At 49.2% G+C, this 19,341-nt stretch overlaps 1 protein-coding gene across 3 annotated transcripts in view; it reads right to left on the reverse strand.

The window, feature by feature from the left end:
* Nucleotides 1-4,145: 4,145 nt before the first annotated feature.
* The window catches only part of GNB1L (G protein subunit beta 1 like), a 54,366-nt gene continuing 39,170 nt past the window's right edge, over nt 4,146-19,341 (reverse strand). For all 3 annotated transcript variants that reach the window (XM_036220579.1, XM_016166953.2, XM_036220578.1), the window contains exon 7: nt 4,146-7,598. In XM_036220579.1, the coding sequence (XP_036076472.1) occupies nt 7,347-7,598 (252 nt within the window). In that variant the 3' untranslated portion in view covers nt 4,146-7,346. The remainder of the gene's footprint in view (nt 7,599-19,341) is intronic.

Genomic DNA, 19,341 nt, shown 5'->3' on the forward strand with positions numbered 1-19,341 from the left:
ACAACAGTGGCTGTCATCTTGATGCCTGATGCGTCTCAGGTCTGTATGGGAGGCCCCTGGACCCTCAGTGCTGCTTCTGGCACCTCTGAATGCATCCTGGCTTTGTGGCAGCTGCAAATTTCCCCACATCTACCCATGCCTGGAGGCAGCTATCCTGTAAGGCAGAGGCCAACGCATTTTCCCTGTGAAGGGCAATACTTTGGGCTCTGGGTGTCCAAGGTCCTGGACACTGTGGCGCAAAGGTGACTGCTGATGACATGCAGGGAGTGCTTCACCGACCTGCTCCAAGAGCCCAAGTTGGATGCTGGGGATGCAGGTGGAGTGGCTCCTGGGTCTCTCCTGACAGGGATGGAGGCAAAGTATTTCATCCAAAGGCCATGAGTGCCTACTAAATTTTTTCAGTTTAGCATACCATGTGGGCATACTCTACTTCCTATATGGTCTGTGGTTGTATTTCCCACTCAAATGCTTTTCTGTGTGGATTTCCTAGGCACGATTTTAGAACTTCTTTTGGCGGGCATCTGGGGTGGGGGTCAGCTTCTGCAGCCTCGCCCTCTGCATCTTGTTCAGTTCTGTCTGGCCAGGTGCTTTCTTCCTGCCTGGTTCCTAATAAGCTTCCTGTATAAGCTGGTGTGAGGGCAGCACTGCTGCTCACTGGTCTGGGGAAGCAGAGTCTAAACGGAACTGACCTAACCCCAATGCACGTGAAAACTGGAGTGAGGGTGGAGATGCTGCAGGAGAGAGGCACAGGCTGGATGTGGGGCTGCAGGATGGGGAGGCGGCTTGTCTGCACTGAAGCACAGGTGCATGGCAAGCTCAGAGTCAAGGTCTTCGTCCGTGCCAGCTTGTCTTTAACACCAGGATTTCCCATGAAGTTATAGCTAGTTGAGTATCAAGCGTTTCTAAAGAACCCCCTGAAGGAATGTTTTTCTTTGTGCAAACAGTCCTTTTGTGCAGAGGGTGTTCTGTGGCTTCTTGGCAGAGACGCAGGTGGGAAACACCTGATTGAACATCACTCACTCAGGAGTGTAAAGACACGCATCGCACGTCAGCACAAAGCCAGCCTGCCGAGCAAGTGTGGCAAGGTCTCCCCAGGATGCTGTGTCCCAGCAGGCCCTTCCTCAGGTCATCCTCAGCATCAACTCCCTGGGGTCACCCACTGCCACATGCAGAGGCTGATTTGCATATTTCCAGAGCATAAGGCTGTCTGACATTATCCCATCTGTGAAACTCAGGGAGTAGAGGAAAAGGCGGTGAATTCTGAAGACCATGGGCTATGTCCCTGGTCACTTGCCTGGTCTGCTGTCAGCTTCTTGCTTGCCTGAGAAGGACCCAACCACCAGTGGGATGCTTAGTAAGTGCTGCCTGCTTGCTGATGGGAGTGACTATGGGATTCTCCTTGCAGGGCACCTATGTGGCTGGAAGAGTCAGTAGCAGGTTTCTCTGATACAGGCTCTTGCCAGGTACACACGCTGTGCCACTCATTTTGCCTGTGCCGACCGGCCAGGATGGCAGGCCTTCTCTATCCCTGTACAGCTGCCTGCCTTCCAGAGGTGGTGGGACCTGCTGCAGCCCTGGCCATCATGTTGATCAGAGGGGCCCCTCGCCCTGCACTGGAGGCCGCAGTCAGGGATGTTTTGACTCCACAATGGAACGTCTGGATCTCACACTGGGTCACAAAGGTCACCACACAGAATACCCTAAAGCCATTCCTACTGGCTACAGAGGCTAGGCAGCCTCCAGGAGTTGAGGGCCTCAGTCCTACAACACGGCTCTGGATTCTGCCAACAACCATTAGGGCTGGAACAGGCACCTGCCCCACTGACACCTGACTGCAGCCTATGGAGCCTGCACTCCTGACCCAAGGAAACTGTGCCAGTAAGGACAGGACAACAGAACACACTGACCAGACTCAGAACTACACACGAGGAACATCTATTTCTATGCCCGAATAGTTTTCTCTGGCTGTGAGCAGCCTCGCCACAATGTGAAAGAATGTTAATGAAGAATATCATGAGAGATGGGTGAACAAACTCTGCATCGCTTGGCTGGTAGACTGGACTAGAAAATGTTCTTGTCGAGGGTATAAGGACACCCGAGGACACGTGATAAGCAGTGCTTGTCCAACCTGCCCCTTCATGCTCTTGGAGAACCTTGGGGCTCTACCCCAGCTGTTTCCTCTACTTGGCACTTTCGCACAGGCTTCCTCGTGGTTCTGCCAGCTCACAGGAAGTGGCTGACTACTGAGGAGATAATGCTGATGTCTGTGGCACAGAATCATCACGGTTTAGCCACTGCGGACTATGCAAAATTAAAATGACTCTTAAATCAAACAGTGTTTAAGTCCTCAGGACTTAAGTTAACTGCTAAAGTAGCCAGAAAAGGCACTTTAGAATCAGGAACAAAATCATGGGGCTGATTTCGCAAAACCAATCAGATGCCATGGACACATGTACCTGGGTGTATTGGACCCAGGGAGGGTCCTGCTGAAAGTATATGACACAAAGGCACACGGGTATGCAGGGCCTGGGATGGCTGGACGCTGCCTCCTTGCCCTCGGCGTGGCCCCAACCCACCCATGGGAACAGGGAGATACACCATCAGCAAATTCACCAGTACTGCCAGCCTCCGGGTGTGTGATCAGGAGTGGGGATTCCCACATGGCCTGAGGTGAAGGCTGGAGCCTTACCTGAGCTCTGCTCTCTTGTCCAACAGGTTGAGGAACAGCACTGGCAACTGGACGGCCAAGGACAGGTTTATGGACTGACACGGGGTATGTGAAAACATCTTTAAGAAAAGCAGGCCTTTTGCATAGTGGTAAAATGGACACTGGAGAAACCGCCAGGAGTGTGAGGCCTCCCATCGTCCTCTGCCCGAGCCCCACGGGGCTTCTCAGAACATCATGAGGCCATGCCCAGAACAGCCTCCATGAGAGTGTCGCCCGAGGGGCACCTCATATAAACCCACTTGGGCAGATACCCTGGATGGCCTGGATGAGATCCAGGGCTGCGCTGAGCTTTTTGGCCCACCAGGGCCTTGGCCGACTACACTTTCCACCCCAGTTCCATAGTGTCTAGCCAGGTTCTTCTCTGAGGTTGGTGGAAATCCACCACGTGGTCAGACCAGTTTGCTTCTCCATTCATCTGCAAATAGACATTTCAGTTGTTTCTAGTTTGAGGTTATTATGAATAAAGCTGCCGTGAGCATCTATGTAAAGAAAGACAAAGAAGCCGTCTCCAGAACATAAAAGACCCGAAGTTAACATCAAAGAGACCATAAGGGCACATGCAACCTTCTGATGAGGAGCAATCTGGAACTGCACAGAAGATCCTCGTTGCAGAGTACCTGCCTGTCCTACATGAGAGCCGCAGGAACAGTGCCTGTGCCCATTCTGCAGCCAACCCTGGACAGTCAGAGAGACTGGCTCAAGCCCTTCCATGAAGGGGGCTGTCCAGCTGGTGGATGATGGCAGTGCCCCTGCACACCTGGGTCTCAGAGCATGACCAGCTCCCAGCACCGGGTCAGGTCTGACTTGACCCTGAGGGCAGGACAAGGACAATCTGAGGCTTTGCAAACATGAAGCACCTTCCCCAGTCCAGGCGTCTGGAACTGGGGCTCCTGTTTCTTATGGTATGGGAGGTTTGAATTTGTTCAGGTTTTTGGTGATTTGCTAATGCCCCAGGTCCTGTTGACAGAGGCCATGCTGTGCAAAACCATGGGTCCCACCGTGGATGCAGAGGAGGAACCCAGGGGACAATCTAGAAGGCCCTGCTAGTCGGGGCAGCATCCTTTCTAGTTCAACTGGAGTCATTGCTGCTCCAGGCAGCTCAGCTGAGTAAATAAAATTCCCAGCCACCAGCTTTTCCATCCACTAGGCCCAGAAGGCCGCCTTGTACACCCAGACTCAGGCATAAGGCCCAACAGTGCAAAAGGCCATGTCAGAACACAGAAATTGTGGGGGCTATCACAGCTCGCCTCGGCCCCTGCACACTGAGGTTCAGGCACAAGATGTCCCCAGGACACGGTTCACTGCCACAAGGCTCACTGGGCAGCCTGGGGCCTAGCTCAGGTCAATTGCCCATGAGCCTCTGTGCACCTTTGCTTGTGTTTTCAACGTGAAGGTGAGGGCCAGGTACAGACATCAGTCCGTGTCTGCAGACACCTCTTTACCATCTCTAGGAAGAACATGCTGGCAGTCAACACATACAGCTCACCTAGACATTCTGGAAGTAGCTCGGGCTTTAGAGAGCCTCGTGCTGACTTGTAGCACTCCTCTGTCTGGAACACACTCGTCATGGCTGTTTTTGTAAATACAGTGATTCTGCCAAAGGATAGAGTCACCAAGATTCTTGATGAGCTGGTAACATGGACTTAAAACAGGGGCAGGGGCACATCCCCTTAGCTGGAGCCCGGTTTCACAGCCTGGTGCCTTGGAATCCGAGCTGAGGTCGGGCATTCGTAGCAGTGTCCCAGCGTGGCAGTGTTTGGGCAGGGCTCTGGCAGGGCGCAGGATACCAGTGAGGTGCCCCCCTTCCTTGCGGTGGTCTCCGCAGCGCAGCCTCACTCTCCCTAGCATCTGTGAGGATGGACGTTGCCGTTGGCCCTGTGCTATGTTCACGAATTTTCTTCCACAATGAGGCCAGGTGGGTCTGGAGACTTGTCTGATAGAGTTCTTTGCTACTTGGCATTAGTCTGTGGCTGTTGTCACTTCTGGTCTAGTCTATGGGGCCTAGAAGTTCCTAGAAATGGCTATGAAAGCTTTGCTGCAGGTCAGGGAGGCATGTGGGAGATGCAAGAGCCTAGCCATGGACAGGACCAGCAGAAGTTCACCTTTCAAAATGACCACCCACAACCCTGTGCCCTGCTGCCCTCACCAGTGTTAACAAGCAGGAGTCCCCCGCAGATGAGGAAGATGATGCGTGTTATGAGGTGGCCCTGAAAGACTATGGCCATTGCCCTAGCAGGACACCCTGCATGTGGCCTGCTATGGGAGCCGTGGTCAGACTGCAGCTTGGTGAGGCTCCCCACCTCCATCATCTCTGACCTGACAGCTCAGGTCAGCAGCTTCCCTCATGCCTGATGAGGTTTGAGTTGCTGTAGCCAAAACAGCTGCTCCTTCACACAGACATGTGTGATAGAGACATCCCTCCAGATACATCACCCAACATCCCAGTGACCCAGCTACAGAACACTCAGGGACTGGCACGGTCCCTCTCAAAGGTGCTGGAATGGCACTCTGCAGCACCTCTGTCCAACAGGGCCAGCAGGGGAGGTCCGTGAGCTCAGGCTCAGGGTTGCCCTCCTGGGGACAGCCCTCAGTCCCAGGGAAGCAGCCATGGGCCCCTGGGGTAGATGGGTGAAGCTCAGGAGTATATTGTCAGCAGTGTAGTAGAGTCTTTCTCAATGAGTGTGGGTCTGTGATTGCGGGGCCAGGCCTCTGTTTTGGAGTCCCAGGTCAGATGTCCGTTTGCTAGATCTGCTCATGCAGACCAAGTCACACTTTAGCAGGCTGTCCATCAATTCCATTTCCAAGGATCCATAATCACCAGCCCATGCCTGCAACTCTACGGGTCACACTGCTGACTACTGCTGCAACCCCACTGGCCACCCCAACAATCACGTCCACCCCAACAATCACGTCCACCCTGTCTTTAGCAGTCGAGTGCCACCACTAGGCCTTGCCGCCCCAGGATCCCACTGCATTTAACTATTCCTGTTCTGTGGCAGCAGCTCCCACTGTAGTGTCTGACCTACAGAGAAGACTGCAGAGTTCTTCAAGGATGCCAGGCTCCTCTCACAGATATATTCCTCATGGTCATGGTCCTGGGGAAAGGCGTGTCCTCAGGATCCTCCCACAGTGGGTAAGCAGCTCTCAAAATGTAAGCTGCCTGAAATACCCTAATCTCCCTAAGCCCCTGTGGCACCCCAAGGCAGTGCTGGCATTTCAACTCCACTCAGCGTACCTGCCTTTTAGGCCACGAATTAAACAGCCCACCAGGCCTTGGAGCCGTTTCTAACCCCTCGAGCTGTGGCATCGAGTCCAGACCCTCTGTTAGTGGACCTGTTTCAATGGATTAGGCCTGATGCAGCTCATATTCCTGCCACCTGGATCCCACACGTGTTCTCCAGATTTCTGCCTGCATAAGCCGGGAAAACCACGCAGCTCTTTTGGAGCGTAGCCACCTCCTCACGGGTCACACTTTGTACCTCACCCTTGGGGGCCTGCTGGGACCTGAGTCTAGTTATAAGCAAAGCAGGGTGGGGCTAGAGGTCCTGACTGTCTCACAAGGCCCTGCCTTGGGGGAGGCTATGCCAGGCCCTTCAGGTGAAGGAGGGCTGAACTCCTCAGGCATGGCTCCAAGGGGGCTCTTCATGCGAAGAAGTCAGCAAAACGAAGGGGTTTGCGGATCCCAGCTTCATCAGGATCTGCCCACAGACCCCATCATAATTTTCCTTCCCTATCAATGGCCCAGCTTTAAGGATGATGCGCTGGTGGTGGGGCTCAGCCACGCATGGGGGAAATGGGAGGGGGCAGGACTCTGGGTGCAGGACTCTGGGTGCACTGTCTGCTCTGGCTGCTAACGCCCAGTTGCCCCATGTGTGTGGTGCCAGCTATAACTGTGCCTTGGTTGCTGGGAGGGCCTGGCCTGCATCATTTAATGTTGCTGTGCTTTCCACCCAGAGCTGCCCCGGACATGGCCCCTTGCCATCCTTAGGCTTACTCTCTTTGGGGCAGCCCTTCCTCCTACTAATTCTGCATTTGGCCTGGCCCCACACCACGGCTCTCTCTGCCCGGCTACCTTTGCTGTCCCTCCTCAGTACCCTCTTCCTGCCTCGCTCCCTTAGGAGTCAGTCACTTCCTTCTACTGTCTTGGCATCAGCGCTACGTGTCACGAGCTCTTGGCTGTCTTTTGGGTAAAGAGCCACAAGGAGTCAGCAGGACCTAGGGACCACACTTGGTGTCCCCTGTTGAACAGGGACCGACCACCCTGCCGGTAGAGGGTCTGGCTCCAACCCTGAGAAAAAACCAGGGCTGTTGCCTTGGAGAGTCACTCCTCAAGCCTGCAGGTTCCCAACTCTTAAGTTTACTGTAAAGTACCCCCAGGTTGGCCCCTTACCCAGGCCGCACAGGCCCAGATGTCTGGCCCAGTTACTCTTTGTAAACCAGAGTCCCTGTCATGCAGAAAGTGAGGACTCCACGAACCGACCTCGCCCTGTAACTGAAGGAGAACCTGCCACCAGCCGCCCTCATAGGTGGCCGGGCGTGGTTTCCACGTGCCCGGGTCGATTGAAGCTCCGGTGCCACCTCTCTGACCTCTGTATGTCCTGAACAGGGAGCAGGCGAGTCACCTGCGTGGATAGAGTGACCAGACACTGATGCGCTGATCCCGGGACCCTGAGGCCAGCAAGCCATTGGCAGCGAAGGCCACGCAGTGGACGGCAGCACTGTGGAAGGCCAGCACGGCCAGCGGCTTCATCGTCCGCCAGTGAAACACACGAACACGATGGTCCCAGCCTGCGGTGGCCAGGATCTTGTGGTCTGGTCTAATCTTGACATCGGAGATCCCGGGATTGGTGAGTTTATGAGTGCTGCACACCTACAAGATTGAGAGTGACAGGGAGAACCATTAGGTGGCTTGTCACACAGGCTCCCACCCACAGACACCCCTGGTCCAGCAGCTGGAGCAAGGAGAGAAATTCAGGCTGCCATGACAGCCACACACTTCTGCAAACATATTCCCTACCTCCTGGGAGCTAGAAGCAGACCTGCAGAAGGCAATGGCTTGACCCTGCCCTTGGCTGAACCCTTGGGTTTTGATGAACTTCAGGTCCTTCCCTCAGAGAGGCCCTGAGGCCCCACAGGGCAGCTCACTGCATGAGTCCCCTGCATGAGGTCTTTGGGGAATTTAGGGGGCTGCTCTGATTCCCTCCCTGTCAGGCCTTCAGAAAAAAAACCTCAGTGGGCTGAGTCCGGGGACCCTGACTCTCACCACAAAAATACACTCTACCCTAGTGTCCAGGTGAAAGGCAACATTTCTGGCTTGACAGCAATATAACGTCAGTATTTCTTCATTCTGGAGAAACCTCACATCTACCCCCAAAGCACAAGGCGTATGAGAAACACAAACTCCATCTTCAGCAAAACTAAGAGAGTAAGTGAAACCTTGAAATGTGAGACAGGTTGAAGGGCGGGACATATGGGGGACAACACCAAGATGTCAGATTGCAGGAGTAGCTACAGGACGTGCCACATTAGCTATGGGCAAAGTCTTAGTCCCTAGCCTCGATCTGAGAATAAGGCTGGCATAAAACGAGGAGTTGCATCCGCACATCCCATTTGTATGGATAAGTCATTGGAAGACGGTCTCTCTCTGGGGCTGAACACTCCGCACTAGTCAGTGCTTGGTGATAAAGCCTCCCTGATGTGTCTCCTGCAGAGAGAGGGAGCCAGAACTCTTTGTGACAATGGCCACTCTTGGTCACAAAGGACTATGTCGTGTATGATAGGGCACCTGGCATCTCTGTCCCACACACTAAATGACAGGTACTTTGCTATCATTGTGATACCACCACATGGCCACTCCCTTCCACCGATCCTGCATTTGGCCTAGCCCTGTGTGCCATGAGCTCTTGCTGCCCAGAAGTCACCTTTGCCATCTCTCACCAGCACCCCCTTTCCTCCTATTCACCTCCCAATGGGGTTATAGCAGTTTCAGTGAGAATCACTCATTTCTACAAAGATAACACAAAGGAAATAAAGAGGAAAGAAATCTGGAAAAACAAATGGCAACATTCCTTGGAAGTAAATGGAAAATCACCGATAAGCTTTTTTGCCATAAATTAACAAATAAAACTTCATGAAACAGTTACCTCTATCAAATGAAAACCCAAAGCAGCAAAACGGAAGAAAAAACTTGAACTAGCAGAGCACAGGAAAGAGCTGGAAGTAAAACTCAAAGAAATGAAGGGGAATTGGAAACAGTAAGAGGAGAGACGCATCACACGACAGTGAAGGTAGGAATGGTGCGGAGTGGACAAAATGAAAGAGAAACGAAGAGCTACGATGGGCTGGAGAAAAAACGGCAGATGTGTAAGAAAGGCGGAGGTGCTCTAGCATCCACTGGCTTAGAAAATCTAGTTTAATTTGTGAAAACTGAAGTCTTATGATCAGGTCCAAAGAAAGGCTAGGGAATAGCCAATGTTAAGATACACCTCGTAAAACCATTGGACTTAAAAAGTTCCGTTGGTAGTCAGGCAAAAAGATCAAGTCAGTTTATGAGGGAAGGTTTAGGCTATCCTCAGAATGTTCCATGGCCACATCTGTGCCAGCCGATGATGGAGTGATGCCTGCAATGGCTGTGAAAAGAGGCATGGCCCAAGAATTTTATATCCAGCCAAACTGTCGCTCAAGTATAAAAACAATAGACGAGCGTTTTTGAACATGTAAGAACTCAAAGAATATGCTCCAATAAGCTCTTCCTGAAGGACTAGAAGATTAACCCTAGTCTTGTAAGAGAGAACTAGAGAACTACAGCAAATGATCTCCCAGAGAACATTGAATCTACTTACCTGTAGGATTAGGTCTAAAACAATATGAGGATTATGGCTATAGAACCGGTTATGTAAGTAACAGAAATATGGGAGGATAGCAAGAGGGATGGGATGTTAAGTTCACTTATTTGTTCATCTTTTGTCGTTTGGGGCCAAAGATACAATAGTCAACCTCATACTTGAGATTATCTGATACTCCACTGTAAATAATGACAAAACAACATTATTTCTTTCCCCCTCCCCCAATGAGATCACATGCCTTTGTTTCATGGTTATTTGGCCTTGTATTTTACCATAAAGGAATAAAAACATACTCAACAAATTTATGGTTTGATTCCAAAGTTAAATCCAAATCTGTGCTACATATAAGAGATGCCAAAAAAATGTCTGGCAAAGATATACCAGGAGACTGCAGGCAAGAGAAACAGGGGTACAATCTTAGGGAAGACTGAATTCATAGCCATAACCATTAAGACAGACTATATACTATACCTAACAATAATAAAGGGTACAATTCACAGTGAAGAGCTATGAATATCCATTCAACAGATAGTCTTGTCATTTATGAAGCAAGAATAATAGGAAAGTGGCTATCATGGAGTAATTGGTACCAGGCCAATCCTCTTGCTATAAACAGTCACGAAACTGGACAAAATATACTAAGCAACTGTGTCCAGACACTGGACAATAGGCTGGAAGGCAGCTGACGGGATAATTCTCCCAAATACCTCAGCAGCTCTCTGCCCAGGGAAATGTCCTGGCCATGAGTCCAGGCAGAATACAGCAGCCATGTGAGGCTGAGGAGGCAGAGGTGGGGCAGCCAGAGCAGCTGAAATATGTAGGGCATGGCGGGAAGCTGGTGGAGGGACTGAAGGCCATGTGTAGTCCCCACAGTCTGGTGCAAGGCTGGACTATGCATGCTTGGGGCGCCACACCAACTCTACCAGTCAGTGGTTGCTATAGGGTTAAACGAAAGAGATACAAGAGGCCCGCAGTGATCTCAGGTCCAGCCAGGCCTGAGTGCAAAGGCTGTGTGACAGCCCAAGGCCAGCTGAATGCCACATGATCTGGCTTCAGGAATGAGGATCGCACCTTCAGACAGGGTCTACTCTAGCCCTACTGTGACAAAGCTGGAAACCAATCCCCAAGAGGTCTGGATGTCAGGCAGTTTGGAAGTTGGTCCTACCACATCAGAGAAGCCTGGAAATGACCCTGGGGTTTCCACAGACCTGCTCTAACAGAGCATAAAGCCAAGCCTATACAAGTTCAAGGTGAATGGCCAGTAACTGAACTGCCTGTGAGAACAAAAGTAAATACTCTTCAGAGCTAAATGATAGAATTCAGAGTCTCCATCAAGTTTCATTTACAATGTCCAGTAAACAAACAAAAAATTATTAGATATGCAAAGAAGTATGATTATATGACCCAAAGGCAAGGGGGAAAAAAGCAGTTAATAGAAACTGGCCTAGAATGACACTGATGTTGGACGTATCAGACAAAGACTTTAAAAACAGCTATTTAAATATGTTTTAAAAAATGAAAGAGCATGTGTTAAAATAATTACCAAAAAAAAAAAAAAAGTCTTGGTGAGTGAACAAATAGACAGATAGGAACTATTACCAGATATATAGAAATTGTAAAAAAGAACAAACCCAGAACAGCCAACACAATATTAAAGGAGAAAACAAAGTTGGAAAACTAATACTAACTTTAAGACTTACTATGAAGCTATAGTTATCAAAAAGGTGTGGTACTGGTGGGAGACAAACAGATCAATGCAAGAGAACAAAGAGCCCAGAAATAGACCCACACAAATGTAGTCAACTGATCTTTGACAAAGAAGCAAAGGTAACACAATGGAGAGATGATAGTCTTTTCAACAAATGGTGCTACAATAACTCAACATCCACATGCAAACAAATGAATCTATACACAGACCTTACACCCTTCACAAAAATTAACTCAAAATGAATCACAGACCCAAATACAAAACACAAAACTATAAAGTCCTAGAAGACATCACAGGAGATAACTAGATAATCTTGGGTTTGGCAATAATGTTTTAGATACAACACCACAGGCACATTCTATGAAAGAAAGAACTGATAAGCTGAATTCATTAAAATTAAAATTTTCTGTTCTGTGAAAGACACTGTCGAGAAAATGAAAAGACAAGCCACAGACTGGGAGAAAATGTTTGCAAGGGACACATCTGATAAAGGACTATTATCCAAAATATACAAACAACTCTTAAAACTAAACAATAAGGAAACAAACAACCCGATTAAAAAAGAGGTCACAAACCTTAACACGCACCTCGCTGAAGAAGATATACAGATGACAAATAAGCATGTGAAAAGGTGCTTCCATCACATGTCATCAGGGAATTGCAAATTAAAACGAGATACCACTATACACCTATTAGATTAGCCAAAATCCAGAACACTGACACCACCAAATGCTGACAAAGATATGGAGCGACAGGAACTCTCAATCATTGCTGGTAGAAATGCAAAATGGTACAGCCACTTTGGAAAACAGTTTGGTGGTTTCTTACAAAGCTAAACATACTATTACCATATAATGTAGCAATTGCACTCTTTGATATTTACCCCAAAGGAGCAGAAATTTACGTTTATTCAAAAAACTGCATATGGATGTTTATGGTATCTTTATTAATAATTGCCAAGACTTAGAAGCTACGAAGACGCCTTGCAATATGTGGATGGATAAACAGTGGTACATTCAGACAAAGAAATTTTATTCAGCATTAAAAAGAAATGAGCTATCAAGTCATGAAAAAACATGGAAGGAACTTAAACGCATATTAGTAAGTGAAAGAAGCCAATCTGAAGGCCATATATTATATGATTGCAACTATATGACATTGTGGAAATGGCAAAACTGTAACAACAGTAAGAGATCAGTGGCTGACCAGGGGTTAGCAGGGAGGGAGGGATGACTAGGCAGAGCAGGGAGGATTTTTAGAGCAGTGAAAATACCGTGTGTGATACTATAATGGTATTTGTATACATGTGTCCAAACCCACACAATGTACACCAAGAGTGAACCTAATGTAAAGTATAAATTCCAGATGATACTGTGTCAATGTAGGTCCACCAATTGTAACAAAAGTGTGTGTGTATGTCTGTGTATATGTATATAACATATATGTGATACATAGGTAACATAAAGAACCATAGACATTAAGAACCATAATAGAAAATGTAGGACTAAAAGCTTAAAATTTGTAGGATAGGCTCAACAGCAGATTGGAAATTAATTTTTTTTAAAAAACTGTAAACTAGTAGATACATCAATAGACATTATCCAACCTTAAGATTAAGAAGAAAGACTGAAGAAAACTGAACAGAACCTCTGGGACCTGTGGGACCACATAAAACTGTCTAACTTACAGAAATAATGGAGGCCAGAAGACAACGGAACAACAGCTTTAAAGTACACAAAGAAAAACAAAACTAACATCTATAAATTCTATAGGCAGAATTCTTTAAAACGGAGAGTGAATTAAAGACATTTTTCAGATAAACAAAAGCTAGAGAACTTATTGCCAGCAGAACTACACTACGAGATGTTAAAGGATATCCTTCTAACTAAAGGGAAATAAAACCATAAACTCAAATCTACAGGAAGAGCACCAGAAATGGTAAGTTAGATAAATATAATATACTGTTTTTTGTTTCCTATAAGTTTTAAGAAATAACAACTAATGATTTAATACAGAACAATAACACTATAAGGTAAAGTTTATAATGACTGTGGAAGTAAACTATATAACAGCGTAGCAGAAAGTGTGGGAGGGTGGGCAATGAAATCGTGCTTGTGCAGGGCTATGACACATGACAGGCAGGATGACAACATTGACTAAGTAGACCTGGGTAAGCTAAGGATGTGCACTGTTAGGCTGCGAGCGAGCGCTCAGGAAAAAAAAGTGACAAGAGCTATACAGTGAAGGAGCCAAGAGACAAGTGGAAAATAAATACCAAGATGGCAGACTTAATGTCAGACACATTGATAATTATATTAAGTGCAAACAGGCTAAATGCTCCAATTAAAAGGCAGAGATTGTCAGAAGGGAGCAAAAATCAAGACTATAAAAGATGCCTTTAAAATATAAAGACATCGAGATACGTTAAAAGTAAAAGAGAGTTGTATCACGCAAAGAGGAAACATAAGAAAATTCACAGTGCAGTACTAGTATCAGGCAAATCAGATCAGGACAAAGGATGTTACAAGAGATACAAAAGGACATTTCATAAAATGATCATTCAGCAGGATGTAGTAACCATCTTAAATGCTTATATTCCTAATGACAGAACTGCAAAATTCATGAGGCAGAACAAAAGGGAGTAATAATCACGTTCACAACCACACTCAGAGATGGTTAAGACCTCACTCGGTAACTGGCAGAAAACTAGAGAAAAAGACGAGTAAGGATACTGAAGACCTGAGCAATAGTACCAAGCACCTCGACCTAAGTTGGGCTGACAGAACACTCTGCCCAACAACTGCAGAACACATGCGCTTTCACCAAGATACACCATGTGCTGGGCCAAAACACAAGCCTCAATAAATATCTGCATCCTGACATTGTACAGGTACCTGCACTGACAGCAGAATTAAACTAGATTAAAGATATCTACAAATTCAACGAATATTTGGAAATTAAATAATATACTTCTAAGGAACCAATGGATCAAAGAAGAAATCACAAGGGAAAATAGGAAGAACTTTCAACTTAATAAAAACGAAGACACAATAAATCAAAATTTGTGGGACAAAGGCTGGTGACTAGACTAGAAGAGGCTGACTCCTCCACAGCCCAGCGGAGGAGCGGCACGAACCCAGAGAAGCACCTAAGAACTATGGGCACTGTCAGTATGCTGACTCGCACTCAGAGGCCCCCACTATAGGATCCCTAAAGAACGGTCTTCTCAGCTTCTGGAAGGAGGGTCTGAGATGCAAGAATGCTGGCAACATTCATGGTACAAAACAGTAATGAGCAGATGCAATCTATATGCTAAACCAACCCTGTGAGTGAGACAACTACATCTGAAGGAAATTGGAAGGCAGAGGGATTAAAAAATGAAAGCCATCGTTGGATGTAGTAACCGAAGAAACCTGGCCTGAGCCATGATAATAGTTGGTGAAACTGGTTTTTAGGTAAAAATCCTTTCCAGAGATAAAGAAAAGATTGAATTTCCCGGGAAGAGTACCATTCTTAACTTGTGTGTTTGTAAAACGGTTTTGAAATGCAGAGAGCAAAAATGCACAGGACACAGGAAAAGTCGGCAAGATATGCCTTCCAGGGCCCCCAGGTCACAGGCACATCAGATGACATGTCTGACCCCGCATGCACAGGTACAGCGTGCGTCTAGCAGTGAAAAGCACTTCCTTTTCAAGCACATGTGGAATACTTATGAAAACTGGACTGGCCTCCACATTTCAAAGAGCTGATATCATTCAGACCTTCTTCTCAGACCACAATGGAATTAAGTTAGAAATTGAAAAATAAAAAATAACTGGGGGGGAAAAAATCAAACATTTGGAAACATAAAAACACTCTAATCAGCTCAGCAGTCAGAGAACAAATAAAAATCGGGTCCGCCCAGAGTGAGTGGTGATGAAGACGGCGACATCGCACAATGTGGGACGCAGACTTCAGCTGCTGTGAGAGGAGGGCCGGGAACGAATGCGTCAAGCGCCCAACTCAAGTCAGCAATAGAGTGAGCCCAGAGAGCATAGAAGGAAGGCAGGGAGGGCAGAGCAAAATGCTGAAACAGAAAAAGAAAGATAAATCAACGGGCAAGATGGATCAGGAATAAAAAAAGGATAGTCCTGCAAATACGGCAGAAATTTAAACGTTCCTTACAAACGGCTAAAAAAAAAAAAAAGTCAACGATGAAACTACCTTGACTGTAGAAAAATTCCAAGAAAATGAAACCTACCAAAGAAAGTCAGGAAACCTAAAGTAATCCAAGAAAAAAGTCAGATCTTCCCTACAGAGAACACTCCTGCCCCAGGGGTACAGACAAGGACTGACCCGTGGCCACTCAGGAAACAGATCCCCCGCCAACCAGTTCAGAGATCAGGAGAGAAGGGGATGCCTGCCTCCTGATTCTGGGGCTCCTGATACTCTGATACCATAGCAGAGAGAGGCAAAAGGAGAAGGGGTGCAGCTTACTCTACTGATAGACAGCCCTGAACAACGCTGACAGAGCCCCTCAGAGGACATGCTACCTAGCAGGTTATTTTAGTACTATACAGTTGTTTTAAAGTTAACAAAAACTGAATAATGCAATTCAGTAAATTAACAGATTTGAGGAGGAAAGCCATGAATCTGACAGCCCAACACTCTCTCATCATCCAGATTCTTTCCCTACAAGGAGTAAAAGAGAACCTAACCTGATAACGAGAATCTGCCAAACCCTGTAGCAAACACAGCTTTCCCCATCCAACCTGAAGCAGATCAAGGATGCTTGCCTCGGCGCCTACTTCCACCTGGCATATCCTGCACTCCCAGCTCCACACACAGGCTGCCAAGATGGGCACACACTGGAGCAGGGCCATGGGGGCGGATACTGCTGTGCATGTATGAGAAGGCAAATCCTACACGTGCGCCCACATGTGGAGGCATCTGCCCCAGCCCCTCCTGACTCCCATAGACAGAGCACTGGCAGCTGGGACGAGCGTGAGAGAGGCTGGCCATCACTGTCCCACATCCGTTCCTCTCCTGTAAACTGTGCCCCCAAGAGAGTGTTCCCATGCCAGCATCATCACCTAGGAGGGGCTGAGATGCCCCACGCGCCACCCTTACGACCCCTCCAGGAAACACAGTGGCAGCGGCGTCAAGGCAGAGGCCCACAGCACACTCCTGGCTCCTGGGCAGGCAATGAGAAGCAGCAATGGCAGTTTCATGGGGATCTAAACTGGAAAAGCCCAGTCCCTGTGCTGGGGCTCATGTTTCTGAGGAAGAAAAAGGCCCACGAGAGGTATTCACAGTAAATGTGTATGGTGAGCTGGGTTGTGACCGCAATTCTCTTCGCTCTTGTTATAAAATCAGGAGGAACATGCGCAGTCAGGGCCCTGCGTGCTCCCTCCAACCTGCCCTATGTGTCCTGCTGCTGACACTTTAGAGGGAAGCCCCTGGCGGGGCTGTGGAGAGAGGAGGCAGTGGCCACGCACACATGCAGCGAGGACACCTGGCCGGCCTTGGGCATGGGTGTGTGTGTGTGTGTGTGTGTGTGTACACACATGTGTGTGTGTATGCAGTTAGTCTGCTTCCCTGCTGAGGCTAGCTGGGGTGGGGTGGGGGGGCTCATTATTATTTAAAGGCCTAAAAATACTGCTGGCCATAAATCAGCTCCTGCTTCAAGGCCGTGGGCCCTGCCCCAAGTGTAGGAGGAAGGAGCAGGTCTGTGCACCACCTGTGTCTGAGGACAGCTGAGGCCCAAGTCCCCAGGGGCTCTTGGCAAAGCCACCTTGGGAAGGCAGGTGAGTGTCCCAGCATCATGGCATGCCCCCAAGGCGACATCATCCTGACCGGGTGGCTAAAGGCTCCTGGCCACCACCTCGGCCCCTGGCCAAGCCCATCCTGGACCAGGACCCTCTGGGAAGGATCCCTGGCCACTAGTGGCTTTCACAGCACATGACCTCAGGTGCCAGGAATGTGCACGCGGCGCGGCCGCCATCTGGTTCCCATTACCCATGCTCTGCTGCGGGAAACTTCATCTGCATCTCCGCGCCCTGCGCCCGCCTGGGAGAGATTGATCTGGGCTCATTAGAGACTTCAGCAGCAGGCCGTGAGGTGAGGCACATCTGTGCCCACGTGGCTTGCGGGCCAGCAGGCAGCCAAGGCTCAGTGCTCACTGCAGGGCAGGGCATGGTACACCAAGGGTCCCCGGGCCAAGAATGCCTGTGGATGCCCAGGGCTGAGGCCCCTGGACATTTCCTCTTTAGGGGTCTGCGCTTCACAGCCTGAGAGTCTTCAGGGCCTCTGGGCCAACCTTGAACATGACATCCAGTTGTCTTTGGGTGAGGTGGCCATGCTCAGCAGGAGGAGCGCTCTCCTGCTCTGACATGCAGTGCGGCGCAAGACCCTGGCCCATCACGCCAACTACGTCCATTTTGCAGGGCCTGTTCCCCTTCTGCTTTAACTTTCCAATTCATTAACAATACCCTCTGCTTTAACTTTTCTATTCATCAGTACAGTAAAAGTTCATCTCTGGACTGAAACATGCCCCATAAATTTAAGTCTTAAGTTCCAGCAGCTGTTTCCTAAACAAGCCAGGAGAGACCATGCAGATCTGGGCCAGGACAGAAGAAGGGCCCAATCCCAGGTATCTGGGGGTGCTGTAGCCAGGCAGCATCTCTCAAGAAAGCCACCTGGGTCTTTAGCTCTTTGCAGACTCAGGTTGGTAAGGTTCAAGGCACAGTAGGGTAGAGCACTGGACTCCACAGTGGGTGGGTTCCCAAGAAGCTTGAAGAGCAGGAGGGAGGGGGTGTGAGGGAAAACCCTGATGCCCATGGAGGTGGGGCGGGGGGTTGGTGGTGGTTCAGTACCCAGCAAGGCTAAAGATTCGGCACGTGAAGACTCAGCACCAGAGTAGCTCTACTCCAGCTTCTAAAAATGGCCACTGTCATATGGCTTTCCCTCTCATCCCCCAGCAAGTCCATGAGATGTTTCCTCTGAAGACTCTGTGAACTCCCTGGGATGACAGAAGGATGGAGAGACGGCTAGACAATTGGTAGGAGTGATACCAAAGAAGTGTGAACTTATGTCCTATTCCCAAATGCGACAGGTAACCCCTTCCTGTCCCTGCCTTGTTGGGCTTTGACTGGGCTACTCCCCAGGACTCAAGACACGCCCGCAGGTCCCTTCCACAGAGACACTGGGGAGCATTACACCTGGGCAACTGGCATGGCTCCATCATTGTCATCACTGGCCACTTGCTCTGGTTCTAACCTTGGTTCTCCGAAGGGACTGTTGTTACTTTTGGAATGCCAGTGGCCCCTCCAGCTGTAACACGAAAGGGCATCTCCTAGTCTCACTCTGCCCGACCTCAGTGTCTGTCCTTGGGCCTCTATGTCACTGCCATCTTGGGTGCACCTTCTTGCCTTGCTCCTTCCTGGCCTCTCTCTTGCCCAGGACTCCTTGCCCAGCCCTGACCCCAGTTGTCCTTGCTTGGTCCTTCTTGGGATGACGTGGTGACGACATTGAACACCCGGGTTGCAACCAGGACATGGTAATGCCTGCTGAGCACTGCGACATGCCCTGATTTCACCCGGGGCCCATTTCCCCCCACCGACCCCCACCCATGTGCCTCAGGGGCCCAGTGGTGTCTGCTCAGGGCCACTTCCCCACGGCTGGGTGAGTGTGAGGTGATGAAGGCTTGCTAGGCTGCTGGGCAAGGTTTTCCCACCTGGAGAAGGCCCTGAGAGAACTCCTCTTCCTCGGCCCCCTGTCTATGGTGAGGCCTAGACCACACAGCCCTGCAGAGGAGGCAGCCGCCAGACCTTGTCCTCTGGTGCTCCAGTGATGAGAACCCAGGTGAGGCCAGGAGCTAGGCTGCTGCTACTTTTGCTGGCACCACCTGGGGCCCTGCTCCCGACCAGACCTGGGTTCACAGAGGTGCCTTTCCAAGGAACCATGGTCAAGTCTCAGCCTTCCAAGGTTTCCTGGCTAATAGGAGCTCTCTGCCCACTGCCAGAAGCCAGTGTGCACCCAGGTCACCATCCGGGGGCCAGGAAGCCCAGGACACACCCAGC

Source organism: Rousettus aegyptiacus, unplaced genomic scaffold, assembly GCF_014176215.1.
Source record: "Rousettus aegyptiacus isolate mRouAeg1 unplaced genomic scaffold, mRouAeg1.p scaffold_m13_p_5, whole genome shotgun sequence".
NCBI lineage: Eukaryota > Metazoa > Chordata > Mammalia > Chiroptera > Pteropodidae > Rousettus > Rousettus aegyptiacus.